The sequence below is a fragment of the Chenopodium quinoa genome, unplaced genomic scaffold (genome assembly GCF_001683475.1).
Source record: "Chenopodium quinoa cultivar QQ74 unplaced genomic scaffold, ASM168347v1, whole genome shotgun sequence".
Classification (NCBI taxonomy): Eukaryota; Viridiplantae; Streptophyta; class Magnoliopsida; order Caryophyllales; family Amaranthaceae; genus Chenopodium; species Chenopodium quinoa.
The window spans coordinates 1,774,261-1,794,413 of record NW_018744835.1 but is presented as its reverse complement, the minus strand read 5'-3'; the positions used below and the strand labels follow the sequence as shown (position 1 = coordinate 1,794,413).

At 36.6% G+C, this 20,153-nt stretch overlaps 3 protein-coding genes across 6 annotated transcripts; 1 reads left to right on the top strand and 2 right to left on the bottom strand.

Moving 5' to 3' along the window:
• Positions 1–1,169: 1,169 nt before the first annotated feature.
• Positions 1,170–17,864, top strand: LOC110704501. 4 transcript variants are annotated; one of them, XM_021882292.1, is made up of 10 exons: positions 12,112–12,475; positions 12,578–13,161; positions 13,293–13,550; positions 14,128–14,431; positions 15,215–15,474; positions 15,544–15,747; positions 15,842–15,934; positions 16,022–16,138; positions 16,229–16,615; positions 17,654–17,864. In XM_021882292.1, exons 2-10 carry the CDS (start codon positions 13,093–13,095, stop codon positions 17,687–17,689), a joined length of 1,728 nt encoding a protein of 575 aa, XP_021737984.1. In that variant the 5' UTR covers positions 12,112–12,475; positions 12,578–13,092; the 3' UTR covers positions 17,690–17,864. The 4 variants fall into 4 exon arrangements, with proteins under 4 accessions (XP_021737986.1, XP_021737985.1, XP_021737984.1 ...); XM_021882294.1 differs by lacking the exons at positions 12,112–12,475; positions 12,578–13,161 and adding an exon at positions 1,170–1,513; XM_021882293.1 differs by having other exon boundaries at positions 12,110–13,161; positions 13,293–13,538.
• Positions 8,397–8,981, bottom strand: LOC110704389. Its single transcript, XM_021882168.1, has one exon. The coding sequence runs from the start codon at positions 8,979–8,981 to the stop codon at positions 8,397–8,399; it is 585 nt and encodes a 194-aa protein (XP_021737860.1).
• LOC110704387 lies at positions 8,989–10,400 on the bottom strand. The gene is made up of 2 exons (XM_021882167.1): positions 9,678–10,400; positions 8,989–9,597 (listed from the first exon to the last, which is right to left on the bottom strand). The coding sequence occupies exons 1-2, from the start codon at positions 10,398–10,400 to the stop codon at positions 8,989–8,991; spliced, it is 1,332 nt and encodes a 443-aa protein (XP_021737859.1).
• Positions 17,865–20,153: the final 2,289 nt, after the last annotated feature.

Genomic DNA, 20,153 nt, shown 5'->3' with positions numbered 1-20,153 from the left:
ATATGTTACGTAGTCGGCCAAAATATGTCACCAACTATTACAAGAGTTACTTCGTTAGTGTTATACGGGTTACTTGGTCAGTTTTATAGTGGTTACTCAATGAGTGTTATAGATAGGGGTTACTTAGTCAGTGTTAAAGGTTGCTCAATTAGTATCACAGGGGTTACTCGATCAGTTTTATAGTTCGGCCAGATGGTGTGGTTAGCCGCATACAAAACGCATTGTTATTTAATTTATTTAAAATAATATTAGATAATCAGTAAAAATAAATTTAGTTTGGTAAAAATAATTTTAGTTCAGTGAAAATAATTTAAGTTCAATAAAAATAAATATAAGTCAATAATAACTTAGACATTTATTTACATACAAAACTACAAAAAGTACACTCCATATGATATCGTATGTCTAACTATCCTACATTATCAAAACGAATTGTTTGACCGTATTTAACCTTCAAGTAAAAATGTTATCTTAAAATTTTATCAACCATCTGGGCATCGCCCGGGCACAAAACTAGTATGTATATATAAAGGGGAGTTTTTTCCCGAGTTTTAAGAGGGCCATTTAATTCAACACACCTAGCCTGTGAACCCACCTAACCTGACCCACCTCGCACAAACCAGCCCACCTTGCACGCCTAACCCGCACGACCCACGACTCAGCCCAACCGCACGCACGACCCACCTAACCCGCATGGCCCACCCTACCCGCCTAGCTAATACTACGGCTAATTTCATACCGTTGTATTAGACTAGGCTAATACAACGGATTATACTAAAACAGGTCTAATACAATGGTTTATACAAACCGTTGTATTAGATATACTAATCCGTTGTATTAGATGAGCTAATCCAACGGATTATTCTTCTAATACAACGGATAGTGTTCCTAGAATTTTTTTTTTTTTTTTAATTTTTCAAATTGAGCTAATCCAACGGCCAGTGGAGTTAATCCCACGGATCAACCCAAAATAAAAAAAAAAAGAAAAAAATGAATAACACCTAATACAACGGATGGTTAAAAAAAAAATTAAATAAATACAACCAAGAAAGCTGATGCAACGATATGTAATGAAAAATTAGATGGCGCGGAAATTTTCATGACTTCCCTCTACTTTTACCCCAAAAATTTAAAACCCTTTACACGTGTTCCTATTCTAAGACAAAAATAAAAAGAAAAAAGAAAAGAAAATTGGAAAAGTAAGAAAGCTGTTTCTCTGAACTAAACCCATTTTTTCACATCTTGGCACTATACCCATTTTTCCCCAATACTCCATTTTTGAAGCCCTAAATTACTGTAGGAAAATTATTGAAAAATTGCTGAGAGGAAAATTAAACAAAGAAATCTGAGCAAGTAGACGAAGGCGGCACTCAAGCGGTGGCTGGTTGCTTGAATTTCAGGCGGTGATTGCGAGTTTCAGGCGGTGGCTGCGAATTTCAGGCGGTTCCAACAACTCCCATTTTCATCTTGCATGTTCCTACCTTGTGGTTGATTGCTCGAATTGCTGTTTAAGGTATACGGCATAGTTTTGTTTTTGAGATTGCTTAATTAAAATTTTTGATGTTGCATGTCGTGGTGATTAATTTGAAGTTTTAGCTGTTGTGCTTGCAAATTTGTATTCGAGGCCATAAATTACGGTAATAGGAATATGAAATTACTTAGTTCAAATTTGTATTTACAAAGAGGGAACGAGTTGGGTGAGAAACGATCTGAGTGAGTAATGTTTTCCACGACAAATCTAATTAGTGGCCATATACAATGAGGTTAATTTCTGGAAAAATAGAGAGAATTTGAACTGAAAATATCAGAGAAACAGAAAGATAGATTAGTTTATCTGTTATTTTAAGTCTTTTCCTTGAAATTCCATATTATTGTGTCAACCAAAGGTTGATGTACACAACAAATGGCAGAACATTTTTTAGGGTGAATGATTGAAAAAAAATTAAAAGATTGTCTGATCTTCATAAGACAATCTTACAAGTTCCTTCTCTGATGTAGTTTTCTATTCTGTGGGGGCTGCTTCTCTTGTGCCTTACCATTAATCATCAAATGCTACGGCTAACAGCAGATTTGGCTTCTTATAAATCAAATCATATACTTTGTATATAGTTCTATTATGGAATCAAAGAAATTATGAAATAGAGAATTTGAACCAATAATTTCAAGCAAATTATAGTTTATCGTCTTTTAATAATACAGAGTATTGTTTAATCACTTAGTGTGTTTGTTTTATGCTGCTGACCTGATTCTAGCATAGCTACTATTGACATGTTGCTACTGTTGATGTATTTTTCTGATGCCCTCTGTTTGTATATATATATATATTTTTTTTGTACAAATAGTTTATTCTGTGATTACATATTTACATGTGGTATTTCAGGTGAATACGAATATAGATATTGAACTAAGATTTCATCATTTTGCTTAAATTTTTTTGAAACGAAGAAATATTGACAATGTAATTGCATTTAGTATAGGCTAGCTTGGTGTTCATCTTGTGTTTTGGTAATTTTCCTGCATTATATGTTAGTTGTTTGACAATAACACTTCCTTATCTAGAAGGGGTGTATTCAGTGCTTGGGATAGAGTAGTTCATTGATCACCTTTGTGCTGCACCTCCATGAGAACACCTCCATAAAAAATAATGAGAGTTGTATAGGTTATGTGACTTTATCCTTTGGCACCTATTTACACTGTTAATTTCTATTTTTACCCTAAGGAATGGAAGGTGGAACTAATAATTGGTGGATGTTTGCCAAATGGAGCGATGAATATGAACAAGGAGTCGACGAATATGTCAAAAGGGCTTTTGCTATTAAGTCTCAAGGAAATCAAATTTGTTGTCCATGTCAAACTTGTCATTATCGTTTTTGGCGGTGTGAAGGTGTGGTGAGAGACCATTTAATTTGTAATGGTTTTGTTCCAAGATCGGATAAGTTATCAGATTTAGGGTTCAATATCCAAAGAGAAGAAATTATTTGGGGTAATGATGAAGGGTCCATCCCAAATGAATCTAGCGATGACGTAGTGAGGTTGTTGCATGATGCACGTGATGCTTTTAGAGAGGGGCCAAATGATGAGGCAAAAAAGTTTTTGAGGTTAGTTGAAGAAGGGCAAGAAGAATTGTATCCTGGTTCCAAAAATCACTCAAAACTTTCCTTCATGATTCGACTTTTTATTTTGAAGTGTGATCATAATCTAACCAATGCCGCATTTGGAGATATATTGGAGCTTATAAGGGAGGTGTTGCCTGATGCAAAGTTGCCAACTTCTTTCAATGAAGCGAAAAGTGTTTTGAAAGTGTTGGGGTTGGATTATACAAAGATTGATGCATGTCCAAACGATTGCATGATATATTGGGAAAAGCATGAAAATGCAACAAGCTGCCGTGTTTGTAAAACACCAATATGGAAATCAAAGGACAAAGAGGATGACATAGAAAATGGTAAGGGAAAGACCTATAGAATTCCTCAAAAGATTCTTAGGTACTTTCCGATAAAGAAAAGGCTTTAACGACTATTTATGTGTCAAGAGACGGCGAGATACATGACTTGGCATGCGGACGGGCGTGAAATTGATCATCTTTTACATCATCCAGCTGATGGTCAAGCTTGGAGGGAATTTGATTCCTTGTACAAAGAGTTTTCTGATGACCCGCGCAATGTGAGGCTAGGACTAGCCACAGATGGCTTCAGCCCGTTTAACTCAATGAGTATTGTACATAGTACTTGGCCAGTTATGTTGATCAATTACAACTTGCCTCCTTGGATGATTATGAAGCCTGACTATTTGATGTTAGCACTACTAATTCCGGGTCCTTCTTCCCCAAGCAATGACCTTGACATATATTTGCAACCACTAATGAAGGACTTGAAGGATTTGTGGGAGTTCGGACTGGAAACTTATGATGCTTCGAGTAACCAGAGGTTTCACATGCATGTAGCATTGATGACTACCGTGAGTGATTTTCCTGCTTACGCGATGTTATCTGGCTGGAGCACAAAAGGATACTTGGCGTGCCCTAAGTGTCATTATGAATTAGATTCTGAGTAGTTGCCTTATAGTGCTAAGAATGTGTATAGGGCAAATCGTAAATTTCTACCTCCATTTCACCCTTGGCGTTGTGATAAGAGGAATTTTGATGGGAAAGTTGAGGAAAGACAGCAACCTACTCCATTGAATGGAATTGATGTAGCTAATCTTTTGTGTGATTTTCCAAATGAATTTGGAAAGAAGCAAAAGAAACCAAGGCGTGATGTCGATGATCCGAACCCGTGGAAAAAGAGGGTCATTTTTTTCGAGTTACCATATTGGAAGCATTGTCTTAATCGTCACAACCTCGACGTAATGCATATTGAGAAAAATGTGTTTGATAGTGTCATTAGGACATTGTTAGACATTTCTCAAAAGACCAAGGATCATAAGAGTGCTCGTCGAGATTTGGTAGAGCTTAATTTGATGCCGGAGCTTCAACCAAGAGAATTGGAAGATGGTGGCGAAGAATTTCCAAGATCCCGCTTTTGGATGTCATTGGAGCAAAAACATAAGTTCTGCCACGTCTTCAAAAATGCCAAACTTCCTCAAGGCTATGCTTCTAACATTGGTCGATGTGTACAAGTTGGTGAAAGGAAAATTGCAGGCTAAAAAAGCCACGATACACATTTTATGATGAATTATTTGCTCCTAATTGCAGTAAAGACAACATTATCCAAAGATGTTGCTACTCCTTTGATTAAACTTTGTGCTTTTTTTAAAAGTATATGGAGTAAAAAGGTTGATCCTCAACATCTTGAAAAATTGCAATCTGAGTTAGTTGAAACATTATGCCTACTTGAGAGGATTTTTCCACCTGCCTTTTTTGATATAATGGTACATCTACCTCTACACTTGGTGGGCCAAATTAAATTGGGTGGATGGTAGACGTGTCGTGTACCTATCAAAAATAACCTAACAGACCAATACTAATGTAGACTGGCAAGTAAGCGTCGGATCCCAAGAGACTAAGGTTCAGGAACAATTAATTAGACTCACATTTCTACTAAGCAAGAATCAATTATAAACGATAACTAAGGGCCTAAAATATAGGAAAAATTCGAAAATAAACTAATTAAGATGATTAAATCAAGCAATTAAAAACATCCAAGATCTAGCTTCACCACAACTATTATTGATGCAATTGTAATTCTACCCTTAACATACGATTTCAAGTGAACGGGGATAAGTAAACCCTAATAATTACCAAGGATCTCTCTCGAGTATCAATGGCTTCCCTAGCATACAATCAATCCTATTCTCATGGTATCATGCATATTAAAGACATTAAACACATTACTCTCACTTCCCAATTATCAAACCCAACTACTCTCGTGTTGAGAATCAAACCCTAAATTGATTTACTCAAATCCGTTTATACCCAACTCTCGCTGTGATAAAAACAATGGAATAATCGCAATACTATAGTTACGTCTAACCTAGCATTGGCATAATCACAATCATTTTAGCAATTCAATTGTTAAAGTTATTAAAGAATTTAAAGATTTAATTCATGCATCAATAATAATAGGGCTACACTAGATCTTGAATTAAAGAATCTACTCACACATGATTAAAGAAACGAAAACAACAATAAATAATGAAAACATAATTAAATAATAAAGGATGAGAAATAAAAACCAAATCTTGAATAAAATTGAAGGTAGAAACCTTGAATCTTGAATTACAAAACTTAGAAAAGTAGATGGACAACTAGTTCTTCATGAGAGAATAAAAATAATATAAGGCTTAAAAAAAATATCTCCAAGAAAAACAAGGCTAAAAAGTATTTATATGAGCCTAAAAAGATAAGAAAAACGGCTAAGACTTGGCGCACAAGAATCCCAGGAGGCACGGACGTGCCTCTTCATAGGCACGGACGTGCCTCTACACGTAGCAAAATTGCTGCAGTTTCTGTCTTCCAGGCACGGACGTGCCTGATGCTGGGCACGGACGTGCCTGATTCTTTACCTAGGCACGGACGTGCCTCTTCTGCTAGGCACGGACGTGCCTAGGGTGTTCCTTTGGCGCAGCTTCTGGCACAGAGGCACGGACGTGCCTAATAGGGAGGCACGGCCGTGCCTACCTCTAAAATGCCATTTTCTTGACTTTTCCTCAATCTCCAAACTCCATAGGCTTTGACTTACTTCATGGATCTATAATTCATCCAAATTAGCTCCATTATTCCTGAAAATCATCAAAAACAACAAAACTACCCATAAAAGCATCGGATTATCCAAACTAAAGCAAAATACGCCAAAACGGACTCAAATACTCAACTAAACTAACAAAACTTACTAAAAACCAACCAAATAATATACACAAAACACAACTTATCAAACTCCCCCAAGCTAAACTAATGCTTGTCCTCAAGCATTTAACCATGAATCACAAGGGAAGGGAATGATAACTCCTCAAACAATCACAACGTGTCATCGAGTTCAAAACCACGATAAAAACGAAATCAAGAATCAACATGTACAAAAACCGCCATTCATCTCATATACTTAGACTTGACAAACAATCTTACCACACATCTCCCCATACCTACTCGCACAAACATGAATAGTTCTCACTTTAGTTGTGAAAAATAAAAACAATAACGCTCATGTGCTTTCGGGGTGAAATATGAAGCCACTCAACCTAAGCATAGCATGCATATCAACTTCACACAACCGGCCTCTTTAGGCTTGCAATGCAACTTTCTCCACTTTTAGTGATTGATGCAAACACGAAAATCATGAAATCCATATTAGGTAAGCTCGGTAGATAAGGGTTGGACGACGTAATTTGGAATGTGGTGCTCAAAATAAAACAAATCCTAATCCCACTACACATTCAAATGTCGGGTTCAAGCCAACCTTATTTCCTCCAACTTCATACAATATAAACATAGCCCTTTTATTTTTTATTTTTTTTTTATTATTATTTTTTTTTTCACAAAGAGGAGGGAATTAATAAATAAAAACAAATGGAAGAACTCTCAATTTTTCAAAAGCCTTTAAGGCCACTTTTCTTTTCTTTCCCTTTCTAATATCCCCTCTTTCTCTTGTTTTCTTTCTTTTTTTTTTCTTTTTGAAAACTCTCTTTTTTTCGCTTCTTTTTTTTTTTCAACATCATTCACACTCATAGGGCTTAACAAATGTAAAACACCTTCAAAATAAACCTAGAAAAATAGCTCTAAAGCTTTAAATGTAGGGTATCAAGAAGGGGTTAATATTGCTCAAATTGGTTCAACCTACGGGTGAATGTAAAATAAAAATAAATAAAAACAAAAAGAAAAAACATGAAGGCCTAGAATGTGGAGGCTCTAAATTCTACAAGGGAATTTCCATCATCTTTTCGCGACATGCATCATAAAGTCTCAAATAGTCAAAAAGCAAGACCAAGAATTCGATTATATGAAGGACAATCTAATCACACAAGAAGAAACATGACTGAGGTAGGGTGAAATCAGTCAAATAAGGCTCAAGACTCTCACCGGGTACACAAACTATTCACATAAGTAGAGCGGGGAGACCATCCTGGCCACTACCTAGCTCAATTCCAAGCACATCAATGAATGGGTTTTCGAAAACTCTCTTTTTTTTTTCAAAAAGCACACATATGTGATTATAATCATAGAAGCATAGTCATGCAATGGCATATATTCGACACTAGAAAGAAATAAACTACCCAAAAACTGAAATAAAACTAATATATACATGGTGAAAAGCAAATCCTCCCCCAAGCTAAACCATACATTGTCCTCAATGTATGCATATAACAGTGTAAAAGAACAAGGGGAAGGGGAAACAACCTACTGATCAGGAGGGGTGGGGGAAAACCATACCTCGGGTCGGTGCTAGGTTGGAAGCACGGATGTGCCTTATTTCGTGGACTCCATCTTCGTAGAATTTGCTCTTTTCACCTATTTAGATAGGGAAAATAATAAAAATTAGAACACTGATAACCACATCGAGAATCAAAAATAAAAATAAAAAAAAAAGAATAAAAGAAAAGAAAAGGATCGAGAATGGGTTGCCTCCCATTTAGCGCTTGTTTATAAGGTCTTTAGCTTGACCGTAGTGATACTCATTGGCTCAACCGGGATCACCACACGAAGGGGGAACTCCGCAATGTTGCCCATGGGAATGATTGCCTCCAAGTGACTCCTTCATTTTATTGTTTACCTGCCTTATATCCGAACTCACCTTCATGTGGCCAAGCACATCATCGGGTGGAATTTTGTTCTTGCTTCTCACGAAATTTCTATCAAATACATACTTATCAACCAAGGGGTTAGTAGCATCGATTCTTAAGCAAGTACCACCATCAAATATAGAATTATGTTCATCAAAGAGCTTGAACATGACTTGTTTATCCTAGGCCCTAATGGTCACTTGTCCTTTAGGAACATCTATTAAAGCTTGACTTGTGGCAAGGAATGGACGACCAAGTATGATCGGGATCTTCCGATCTTCCTTCTTATCCAAGACAACAAAATCAACAGGAATAACAAGTCCACCCACTGTGACTAATACATCTTCAACCACACCCTTAGGGAGTCTAGAGGTCCTATCAGCCAATTGAATAGAAATAGGGGAAGGTCTAAGTCCTTGCAAGCCTAAACTCTCATATAATGAATAAGACATTAAGTTAACACTAGCACCTAAATCGCACAAAACCCTATCGAAAAATTTCTCGTTTATCGTGCAGGGAATAGTGAAACTACCCGGATCATGCAGCTTAGGTGGTAGGTTATCATATAAGAGAGTATGGCCTTTCTTATTTACTACTTCCTTATCCTTTCGTTGATCTTTAATATTCTTTACAAAATTTGCAAATTGAGGCATTTGAACTAAAAGATCAGAAAAGGGAGTAGAACCGTGTACCTTCTTGAGGGCTTCACAATATTTGCCAAAATGTCTATCGAGCACGGCTTTTGACAACCGTTGTGGGGAAGGCATTGGTTCCTCATAAGCCGGTGGAGCCACATATTTGGAGCTTTATTTGAACATCCTTGCCCTTTTCGTCTTTTCTAGACTCCTCACTGCACACCTTCTCAACAATTTGCCTCGGAAAGGCTTCATCTCTTCTCAAGAAAACAGCATTGCGTTGTTCTTTTTGAACCTTTGCTTGATCTTGAAGAGTTGATAGGCGACTCACCTGTTGTAAAAGTTGGCTTATTTGGCTTTCCATGAGCTTACTATGGGCTTGCAAATGTTGGATGGAGTTACCTTGTTGTTGGATAGCACTATTGGTTGTGGTAATAAAGCTCTCTATCATCACTTCAAGGCTAGATTTTTGGGGTTGTGGTTGCATTGGTTGTTGGTTCATGGATGGTCTTTGTTGGAGACCGGGTAGTGGTTGGTTGTAGTTGTTGGGTTGGGGTGGTGGTGGTGGTGATGGATTCTGCTGTGCTTGGGTGTTCTTGTATGATAAGTTTGGATGGTGTTTCCAACCTTCATTATAGGAATTTGAGTAGGGATCATAAGGATTTTTGGGATTTGAGGAGTAGAAAGCATTGGCTTGTTCGATGGACATCTCACTCGGGTTCTGCGGGCAATTTGGTGCGATATGGCCCTGCACATTACACATTTGACAAACTTCCTGGGGCTAGTAGAAGTTCCAGCTTGGAACTTATCAAACCTGCTTGTTAGTGCCTGCACAAAACTGGCTAACATAGTCAAAGCATCTACATCAAGCTTACCTCCTTTTTTCACATTCTGACGACCTCCTGGATGATAATTAACATTGGCTGCCATCTTCTCAATCAGGTCCTTTGCCTCAGTTGGATTCTTTGTCAAGAGAGAACCCCCTGATGCAGCATCAATGTAGATTCGGAACTCATGGGTTAGGCCATTATAGAAGGTTTGAATCAACAGCCACTCTGGGATACCGTGATGAGGGCATTGTCTCTGTAACCTCTTGAACCTTCTCCAAGCCTCATAGAGAGACTCGTCATCTGACTGTCGGAAGGTGGATAGCTCGTTCCTCAACCTGGCAGTCTTCTCATGTCCCAAAAACTTCACTAAGAAGGCCTTCACTAGCTTGTCCCATGTGTCAAATAAGCCAGAACCCTCATCTCTCAGCCATTCCTTCGCCCTATCCCGTAATGAAAAAGGAAAAAGGCGAAGTCTAAGAGCATCGTCTGTAACACCATTCATCTTCATGGTATCACATTTCTCCAAAAAGATATCAATATGACTTACTGGGCAATCATGTGGTAGCCCTGCGAATGAATCATTGGAGATGAACTGGATGAATTGCGGCTTGAGCTCGAAGTGCTGAGCCGTCACAGGTGGTCTTACGATGCTAGAAAGGATTCTGGTAGTCGTATCAGGAATACCGTACTCCAAAAGGGATTTCGTTGGTTGGTCTACCATGTTTCTATTGGTTTAATTTCTCCTTCTTCTTCTACCTGCCCGTCTTCTTGCGATTGCTTCGATTTCAGAATCAAAAGGTGCTAGATCTTCTGAACCTGAGCTTCGTGTGGGCATGCAACAAGAAAACTAGAGAAAGAGTATCAAAAACACAAGAAAAAAAATAGCCGAAGCAACGAAATAAGCCTAGCAAAAACGAATCACAATTAATCTAATGAAACCGTTAGTCCCCGGCAACGGCGCCAAAATTTGGTAGGCGTGTCGCGTACCTATCAAAAATAACCTAACAGACCAATACTAATGTAGATTGGCAAGTAAGCGTCGGATCCCAAGAGACTAAGGTTCAGGAACAATTAATTAGACTCAAATTTCTACTAAGCAAGAATCAATTATAAACGATAACTAAAGGCCTAAAATATAGGAAAAATTCGAAAATAAACTAATTAAGATGATTAAATCAAGCAATTAAAAACATCCAAGATCTAGCTTCACCACAACTATTATTGATGCAATTGTAATTCTACCCTTAACATACGATTTCAAGTGAACGGGGAAAAGTAAACCCTAATAATTACCAAGGATCTCTCTCGAGTATCAATGGCTTCCCTAGCATACAATCAATCCTATTCTCATGGTATCATGCATATTAAAGACATTAAACACATTATTCTCACTTCCCAATTATCAAACCCAACTACTCTCGTGTTGAGAATCAAACCCTAAATTGATTTACTCAAATCCGTTTATACCCAACTCTCGCTGTGATAAAAACAATGGAATAATCGCAATACTATAGTTACGTCTAACCTAGCATTGGCATAATCACAATCAATTTAGCAATTCAATTGTTAAAGTTATTAAAGAATTTAAAGATTTAATTCATGCATCAATAATAATAGGGCTACACTAGATCTTGAATTAAAGAATCTACTCACACATGATTAAAGAAACGAAAACAACAATAAATAATGAAAACATAATTAAATAATAAAGGATGAGAAATAAATACCAAATCTTGAATAAAATTGAAGGTAGAAACCTTGAATCTTGAATTACAAAACATAGAAAAGTAGATGGACAACTAGTTCTTCATGAGAGAATAAAAATAATATAAGGCTTAAAAAAAATATCTCCAAGAAAAACAAGGCTAAAAAGTATTTATATGAGCCTAAAAAGATAAGAAAGACGGCTAAGCCTTGGCGCACAAGAATCCCAGGAGGCACGGATGTGCCTCTTCATAGGCACGGACGTGCCTCTACACGTAGCAAAATTGCTGCAGTTTCTGTCTTCCAGGCACGGACGTGCCTGATGCTGGGCACGGACGTGCCTGCTTCTTTACCTAGGCACGGACGTGCCTCTTCTGCTAGGCACGGACGTGCCTAGGGTCTTCCTTTGGCGCAGCTTCTGGCACAGAGGCACGGACGTGCCTAATAGGGAGGCACGGACGTGCCTAATAGGGAGGCACGGCCGTGCCTACCTCTAAAATGCCATTTTCTTGACTTTTCCTCAATCTCCAAACTCCATGGGCTTTGACTTACTTCATGGATCTATAATTCATCCAAATTAGCTCCATTATTCCTGAAAATCATCAAAAACAACAAAACTACCCATAAAAGCATCGGATTATCCAAACTAAAGCAAAATACGCCAAAACGGACTCAAATACTCAACTAAACTAACAAAACTTACTAAAAACCAACAAAATAATATACACAAAACACGACTTATCAGTGGACCTGTAAGTTCAAGGTGTATGTATGGGATTGAGAGGTATCTTCATGGACTAAAGCAAGATGTTCGAAATAAATCTCGTCCAGAAGGCTCAATGGCAGAAGGATATCTAGCCAAAGAATGTGTTGCCTTTGTAGCTAGATTTTTGAATGGATCAAACTCGGCCAAGTTAATGATTGTAGTACATCACAATCATTTCTTCCTAAGGTAGGACGTCCAGTAAAAGGGAAAGGAAGGGCATCAAAGAAAAAAGACCGTGAACACATACTTGATCACAATCAATGGGTGCAAGCGCATCGTTATGTCTTGTTCAATTGTGACTGTGAGGAAGTTGAGAAATATATAAGGTTAGATTACCAACCAAAACGTAGTTTTTTTTTTCTTTTTCTCTTGGTTTTCAATATGTTTTAATTGTAGTTTTAATAAAGTAATCTTTTTATATTTAATAGTGAGCACAAGGAATTTGTAAGCGCTAGAGGAAAAAGAAAATGGAATAGCGTTCAAGATCACAGCAAGGATTTTATGGATTGGTTTAGGGAGAAAGTTGATTTCATTGTTGAAGAGGGTCAAGACATCATCCCTAACAATATCATATAGTTATCAAAAGGGCCTTCTTACATTGCTTAAAAGTATACAGGGTACTCAGTCAATGGTTATAGGTTCCATACCATGAAGCGTGATGCTAATTGTGTAACTCAAAATAGTGGAGTCACTCTAACGGCCATGACACATAGCTTTGCGAGTTCCAAAGATCAAAATCCTGTTGAGGCTAATGTCAATTATTATGGTTCAATAACAGACATCATTTCAGTATCTTACCATGGCTATTTCTGTGTCGTCTTATTTAAGTGTGTGTGGTTTCACTCTGAAAAAGACGATGATGAGCTTGTAACGATTAATATGTCTAAGACAATTTCTAAAGAAGAACCATTTATCTTGGCATCTCAAGCACATCAAGTGTTTTATGTTGAAGATCTTAATAGAGATGGTTGGCATTATGCTGTTCAAATCCCTCCTAGAGAGCTTTCTGATGGTTTTTTCCCTAACAATTTATATTACATTATATTGCACTGCTTTCCATATTATATTATACTATATTGCATTGTTTTTCATATTATTATCTTTTATGGTTTGTAAACATGTTCTCATTGAATGGCTTTGCAGATGAAGGGGAGTAAAGCAAAAGCTTCTAATTCCCAAAGTCAGCTTCCAGACTATGAGTTACAAAGGCTCAGAAAATTGAAGCATAATGCTGAAAGAATGTCAGCCCAAGGATCGGGATCCTTGGCGAATAAGATACTGCAACAAAAAACACGCGACATACTTTGTTCGAGTGTGAGGCAGACAGATGATGGCTCCTCAGAAGATTTTGATACGGAACAGGAAACTCTTGGTAGTGAAAAAAGACAAGTATGTGAAAAGGTATCTTTAGTAACTTGAATTTTGCCTTGACGACATATACATTCCTGCCTTTGCTCTACCAGACTCTTGGTATAAGTTGTGTAGGAATTATCTTAATTTTATGGTCATTCTCCTCTATAAATTTAGATCCTGAAGTCTGCACTAGTCTCAACTATCAAGAAGTGGTTGTGATGGGTTTGAGACTTACCTGCTTAGATGTAAAGGGTTAATTGAGTCAGCTGGGTTGATTATGTGTGAATTTTACCTTTCTAAAAAATAAAATGCTGCCAATCTGGTTTAGTGATCACTAGCTCACAGACTTAGCTACTAGAAGTATGATGATCAGTCTTGTTGCTTGTTGAGACTGTTTGCTGATCTTAATGTTTTTACTGCTGTTCTCATACATTTTTAAGCTAATGATTGGAATTTATATCTTTCAGCTTCATAATCGCTCTTTTTTTTTCTTTCTTTGGTTTAATGTATTGTGGGTTGATTTGATGATACACAGTGTCTCTTGGGTTTTTTGACGACATATACATTCCTGCCTTTGCTCTGCCAGACCCGTCACATAGTAACTTGTTTCGCTTTTGTTTTATAGGTCTCTTCTCAACAACATCCAGTTCCTACACGGGAAATTCAAAGGAAGCAGCAAGAACAACAATTGGGGTCAACAAAGGCATTTGTGAAGAAAAGAGCGTTCTGTTCTCCTGGCTCAATGTCAGCCTACCTCGAGTTTCGGAAACGACAAAAGGATGAAGCGCTAATGATGAGCAGTGAGGTGCGTGAAAAAGGGCAAAATTATGATGATGAGCAGCTGAATGAGGCCGATTGTGCTCTTCAGTTCGATTATGAGGGCAATGAAGCAGCGGAACGAGCATTTATGGCACAGTTTGGAACGGAAGGTATATTCTGATCATTAATTATGATTGCCTTAGGTTGACCTGTCAAATTGTTATAATTTTAGTAAAATATAATTATAGATATAATTAATAGTATAAATATGCTTTGACAGACATAAATAGATTGAAAACTCCAATAAAGAAGTAGATACATTCTTCCTAGACATTTATAAAAGAAAAACACATGTACATGCAATGGAGCTTATATTTTGCCTCTGATTCCTAAAACTTAAAATTTGTAGTTTGTTCAATAACCGTATCTATTTCATATTAGACCTAATGGCTGAAAATATATAATATGTAATATTTCAATTTAAAGTCTGAACACAGGAAAGAAAAGCATAACTTAATAAGATATTGTCTCTGAATACTTCCTTAGGTTCTCCCTGCTCCACTGCCACAGTGAAAAAATAACATGAAGTGTTTAGCACCTATCTTATTCCATTTGCACTCATTCAACTAATATCTCTAATTCATCATGAATTGCAGCAGTACCCTCAACTGATACACAGATTCTTCTAAGTGATAAACATAAATCATTTCGACAATTTGACTTTTTCTAGAAGTACCACAGACAATTAGCCATATGCAGCCATTACAGAAATATGTACAAAATACTAATAAAGTACACACATTTAAAATTACCTAGCAATAACCTTCTCTTTTGCATTCTCAGTTGAAGAATCTTTCTTATCTGATTCTGCCATCTTTGTTAAAGCACTGGTTGAGATATATATAAACTTGTTAAGCTAGATAAACTTACGAATGCAGTGTTTATTACCACAGAAACATCAAGTGAATTGTCCTCGAAAAGGAAAAAACATCGAGGTCGAACAATGCTCCACAGAGTTCACGCACGTTCAAGAGAGGAGCGTCCTGTGATTGTTCTGAACTCATTAGGTCAGCCAGTTGGACCTACTAAGGAGATTGTGCAAGAGTTCAAGTTTTTTCTGGGAACGGTGGCAAGGGATTCCGAACTTGCACCGCTTAACTACAGAAATTTTCCTAGCCTACCGACACTTGATAAGATATTGGATTATGTCCAGGTAGTATACAATGATATTGTTGCATTTCACGTACACCTCCACACGTTACTAATGTTTTAGCTTGAACAGGAGAAGTATATGGTCCCCCATGCCGGGTTAAATTGGGTGATGGATGCTGTAAATAGTTGTTGGAAATATTATAAATGCCAAATCAAGAAGAAACACTTCTATGCATATGATACAGATGATTCAAGGTGGGAACATAAACCAGATACAATCTCCGATCAGATGTTCCTAGATCTTCTACAATATTGGCATACCGATGAGGCGAAGGTACTGTATATTGATTCTAATCTAATTCTCTCGAATAATTTTATCTAATATGTGTTTAATTTTGAATTAAATGGTGGTTTCCGATTTTCCCTAGGCAATTAGCCAAAGCAACAAAAGCAATCGTCTAATGTTAGATGATATGCACACTTTGGGACGCAAATCATATGCTATTTTACGCCATGAGTTGGTAAGTACATTTTTTAAAATCTAAATTATAGGCATGTTGCATATACTTTTATTCTAATTTCATATATTATGATTTACATATATATAGCAACAACAAGATCCCGACAAGAAAGAACCTTCTCAAGCAAAGGTTTACAAGGAATTAAGAAAAAGAAGTGCTGAAAGGACATACATTAGCAGCTTTGAAAAAGCAAAAGAGAATATTGTGAGTTATTCGATAATTAGTAACATTGTACGCCTAAATATTGTTAGTTATTCGATAATTAGTAACATATTACTATGTTTGCCTAAACAGGACAAAATTGATGCTTTGGAGTCAGCACAATCACAAGAAGATGGTAATGTATGCAATGACCCTTACAGTGAAGTGATTCCACCTCCTAAACGCAAAAGTCGTTTGCATCTATATGGCTCGGGTGTGAAGAAGAGTGATTTGAAGAACAAAGATACAAAGTCAAATTACATACTCCCGGAGGAATTCTTGGTAGGCATAAAAACACAATTAGTCCAAGAAATTGCACCTACCATCACCGCTGCAGTTTTGGATTTGATTCGTGAGGTGAACCCCAGGATTAATCTTGTGGTTCCTAGTACTCTGCAGCAATTGACTCCGCATGATGCATCTAGTGCACCCAATCGAAATACTGCCCAAAGTGGACAATCTTCAAAATCATTTAATCAGGTATAATCTGCACTTCTCTGCTCTAAACTTTAATTTCTAAACTTCCCCTGACTGCTTGATTGACTGACTGACTGACTGCTTACCTACCTGACTGACTGACTGCCTGACTGCCTCCTGCCTGACTAACTAATTGATTGACTGACTGCTCCCTCGACACATAAACACAAGACTCCTAATCTCCTATATTTATTTTGTATGTTAGAATAGGAGTTAGAAATTAGAGAATTGGAGAGAGACAAGATTTTTCATCTGAATACTTGGGATTGTTCGGAGAAAATTGCTGCCAGAATTAGAAGGAAAAAAATGCATTCGAAATTGGAACATGCCTTACCCACAAAGAGCTTAAAATGTGGTCAAATTTATATTGGATGCGTAAAAGCAAATTAGTTTATTACATATGACAGGGGACTGAGAGACTACCGATCACCAGGTATTTCATGTTAATTTTACAGAGGATTTATAAAAAAATGCATGTAGAAAGAGGGAATTCTACATAGCATATAGCAGCTGGTCTCTAGAATGATCTTAATGAATGCCCCCAATTCAAAGAGTTACCTTACTTCAACAAAACTAAATATGGGAGAAATCTGAAATCTTGCAGAAATCATAAACCTGTAATTTATCATATTGGAGCTGGAAGATATCGAACAGAATGGTCAATGTATGTGTTCATATAATGAGCCGAGGCCCTTGTAAAAATACTATACTGCATACAAGTATTGCTTAAATCTTTACAGCATTCTACATTAATGTGTTCCTGGTATTTAACAACTTCGAGCTGTTTAAACATAGCATTAGCTCAAACTGTTGATATAGCCTTCTGATGTCTTTTGTTTGTTTGATTATTTCACTTACCATTGGATGTGGAAAACTATTAAAATTATGATATCTTGCCAAGGATGTCTGATTTTTGTTCTCTTATTGTATATTTTGTACTTTGATGACTGATTTGTGTGTTGTTGTGTGTTATTTAATTTCCTCAATTGGTGTTGTTATTGTTGTTGGTATTGTGGCTTATGCATTACTTTTTTTACTTAGGTGGTTGATGACGATGAGCTACCCCGGGATGAATGAAGTAAGGACTAATGTTGATTTTATGTATCTATTGCAACTTCTAGAGAGCTTTCAAATTAAATGTTTGTTAATTAATTAGCTAGTGAACTGTCATTTATAATTAGTTAGTATTGACACTTCGTGTACTTTTGTAATGCAACGAATATATATTATATGTATTTCGTTTATTTTGTAATGCAACGAAGATATATTATATGTACTTTGTTTATTTAAATTATAAATATACTAATATAATTTATATTTATTATTATAGATTTAAAAAAAAAATTACCTAATACAACGGTTTTAAAAAAACAAAAAGAAAATAAAGGGGTCTAATACAACGGTTTTTTTTTTTGAAAAAAAAAGGGGGGCTAATACAACAGATGTAAAAAAAAATAAAAAAAAAATAAAGGACCTAATCCAACGGATTGGGCGAAAAATCCGTTAGATTAGGTAGATACCTAATACAACGGATTCATCAATCCGTTGGATTAGGTCCAATTATTCCCAAAAAAACAAAAGGGAACCTAATCCAACGGATTGGGCGAAAAATCCGTTAGATTAGGTAGATACCTAATACAACGGATTCATCAATTCGTTGGATTAGGTCCAATTATTCCCAAAAAAACAAAAGGGAACCTAATCCAACGGATTGAAGAAACCGTTGGATTAGGTATCTACCTAATCCAACGGATTGCTCAATCCGTTGGATTAGGTCTATTTTGCCGTTGTATTAGACCTAATCCAACCCTTGCAAATGTGACGGTTGGTAACCGTTGTATTAGGTCTAATACAACGGTTTTTAACACCTAATACAACAAAAAAAAGTCGTTGTATTAGCTCTTAAATGTAGTAGTGACCTAAAATGACCCACCTCGCACAAACCAGCCCACCTTGCACGCCTAACCCGCACGACCCACGACTCAGCCCAACCGCACGCACGACCCACCTAACCCGCATGGCCCACCCAACCCGCCTAGCCTAACAACCATATTCCAAATATTTTTTCAAAAGTAACGACTACTTTTTTTTATATGAATTTGATGAACAAAGTTAACAGCTACTTTTATTTTTTAGTAACAACTAGTTTTACTGGCTAGTTTTTGTATTGTATGATCATCCCCTCAATTTTTCCTATAAATACCAATTCCATTTCACTCAAATTTCCACACTACTCAAGCTTTCTTTCTCTCTTACTCAAAAATTCTTAATTGTTCTCAAATTCTCAAGTGTTATTTAGTGTTATATAGAGTTTTATTTTTGTTAAAAAAATCTCCTTAATATTATTATTAGTATTCTTAAGATTCTTAAAAAAAAAAAAAAATGGGCTCAAGAGGAGGAACAGAAAGGAGTCAAAGTGGTGGTGAAAAATTTTCGTATGAAATTAATACGGAAAATTTAAACCAATTTGTCAATGAATATGGAGATTATGGTTTAGGAGATTGGCAAAATATTCAAACGTCTCCACCGTACCACAACATTTCTCCCACCAATCATCGAGTTCAACTATGCCACCTCCATCGCAATAACCAACATCTCAACCTTCATCTCAAGGTAATTTCTAATTTAATTTATTGTTATGAATATTTAAAAAAAATATTATTAATGATTATAAAGTTAGTTTAGTTTCCAATTTTCTATGATTTATAATTACCATGAAAAATGCGTTTAAATAATTATAATTAAAATATTTAAAATTTAAAAGCTTATTTTCATGAATAACGTTTAAAAATTAATTTCAATAATTTGATTTATGAAAGGTGGTGGCGGTGAAAGTAGAGGTCGAGCACAATTTTCTTGGGTGTGGAAACATTTTAAACGAGTTGACGTCACACCCCCGGGGCGGCAACTCGGTCAACCAAAGAGGTTCACGTGTACATGCCTAGTTTGTAAGGCGCTAGGTGCAAATGTCAAGTCATATAGTTGAAAAACGGGAGATGGAATCAGAACCTTGAGTCGGCATTTGCAAAATAAACATGACTTGTTCGAAAATGGCCCCCGTCCTTCGGATGGTGGGTTGCCCGTCCAAACACAATTGGGTGGATACATGAACCATTTACCCGGCGGAGGTACACCTTTTATTTATAATAAAGATAGAATGATTGATGAAATGAGTACTTTAGTTATTACTAATGAATACCCTTTTAGTTACGGTGAAAATGCAAACGTTGAACATTTTAATAAAGTTGCATTACAACCTGCATTACTCGTGTCCCCCGAAATACCCTAAAACGTTATACACAAACTTCTTATCATAAGTATAGGAGTGGTGTGATTGAATTATTTCGTACTTTTGATGGTCGTGTTAGTTTTACAAGTGATACATGGACTTCTAGTTTGGCGAATCTTTTCTTTGCATTACTGCTCATTGGGTGGATGATAATTGGTTTATTCAAAAACGTATACTATGTTTTCAAGCTATGGAAGAAAGGCACACCGGTTTTAACATCAAAGTTCATATTTTGGATTGTTTAAAAGAATT

Bases quoted from the DNA above. Each gene is read 5' to 3' on its own strand.
- LOC110704387 (XM_021882167.1), bottom strand. From the start codon at position 10,400: ATGGTAGACCAACCAACGAAATCCCTTTTGGAGTACGGTATTCCTGAT. The intron at 9,598-9,677 runs GCACTAACAAGC...TGTAATGTGCAG, and splicing joins TGTTAGCCAGTTTTGTGCAG to GGCCATATCGCACCAAATTG.
- LOC110704389 (XM_021882168.1), bottom strand. From the start codon at position 8,981: ATGCCTTCCCCACAACGGTTGTCAAAAGCCGTGCTCGATAGACATTTT.
- LOC110704501 (XM_021882292.1), top strand. From the start codon at position 13,093: ATGTTGAAGATCTTAATAGAGATGGTTGGCATTATGCTGTTCAAATCC. The intron at 13,162-13,292 runs GTTTTTTCCCTA...ATGGCTTTGCAG, and splicing joins TCCTAGAGAGCTTTCTGATG to ATGAAGGGGAGTAAAGCAAA. The intron at 15,748-15,841 runs GTACTGTATATT...GATTTTCCCTAG, and splicing joins GGCATACCGATGAGGCGAAG to GCAATTAGCCAAAGCAACAA.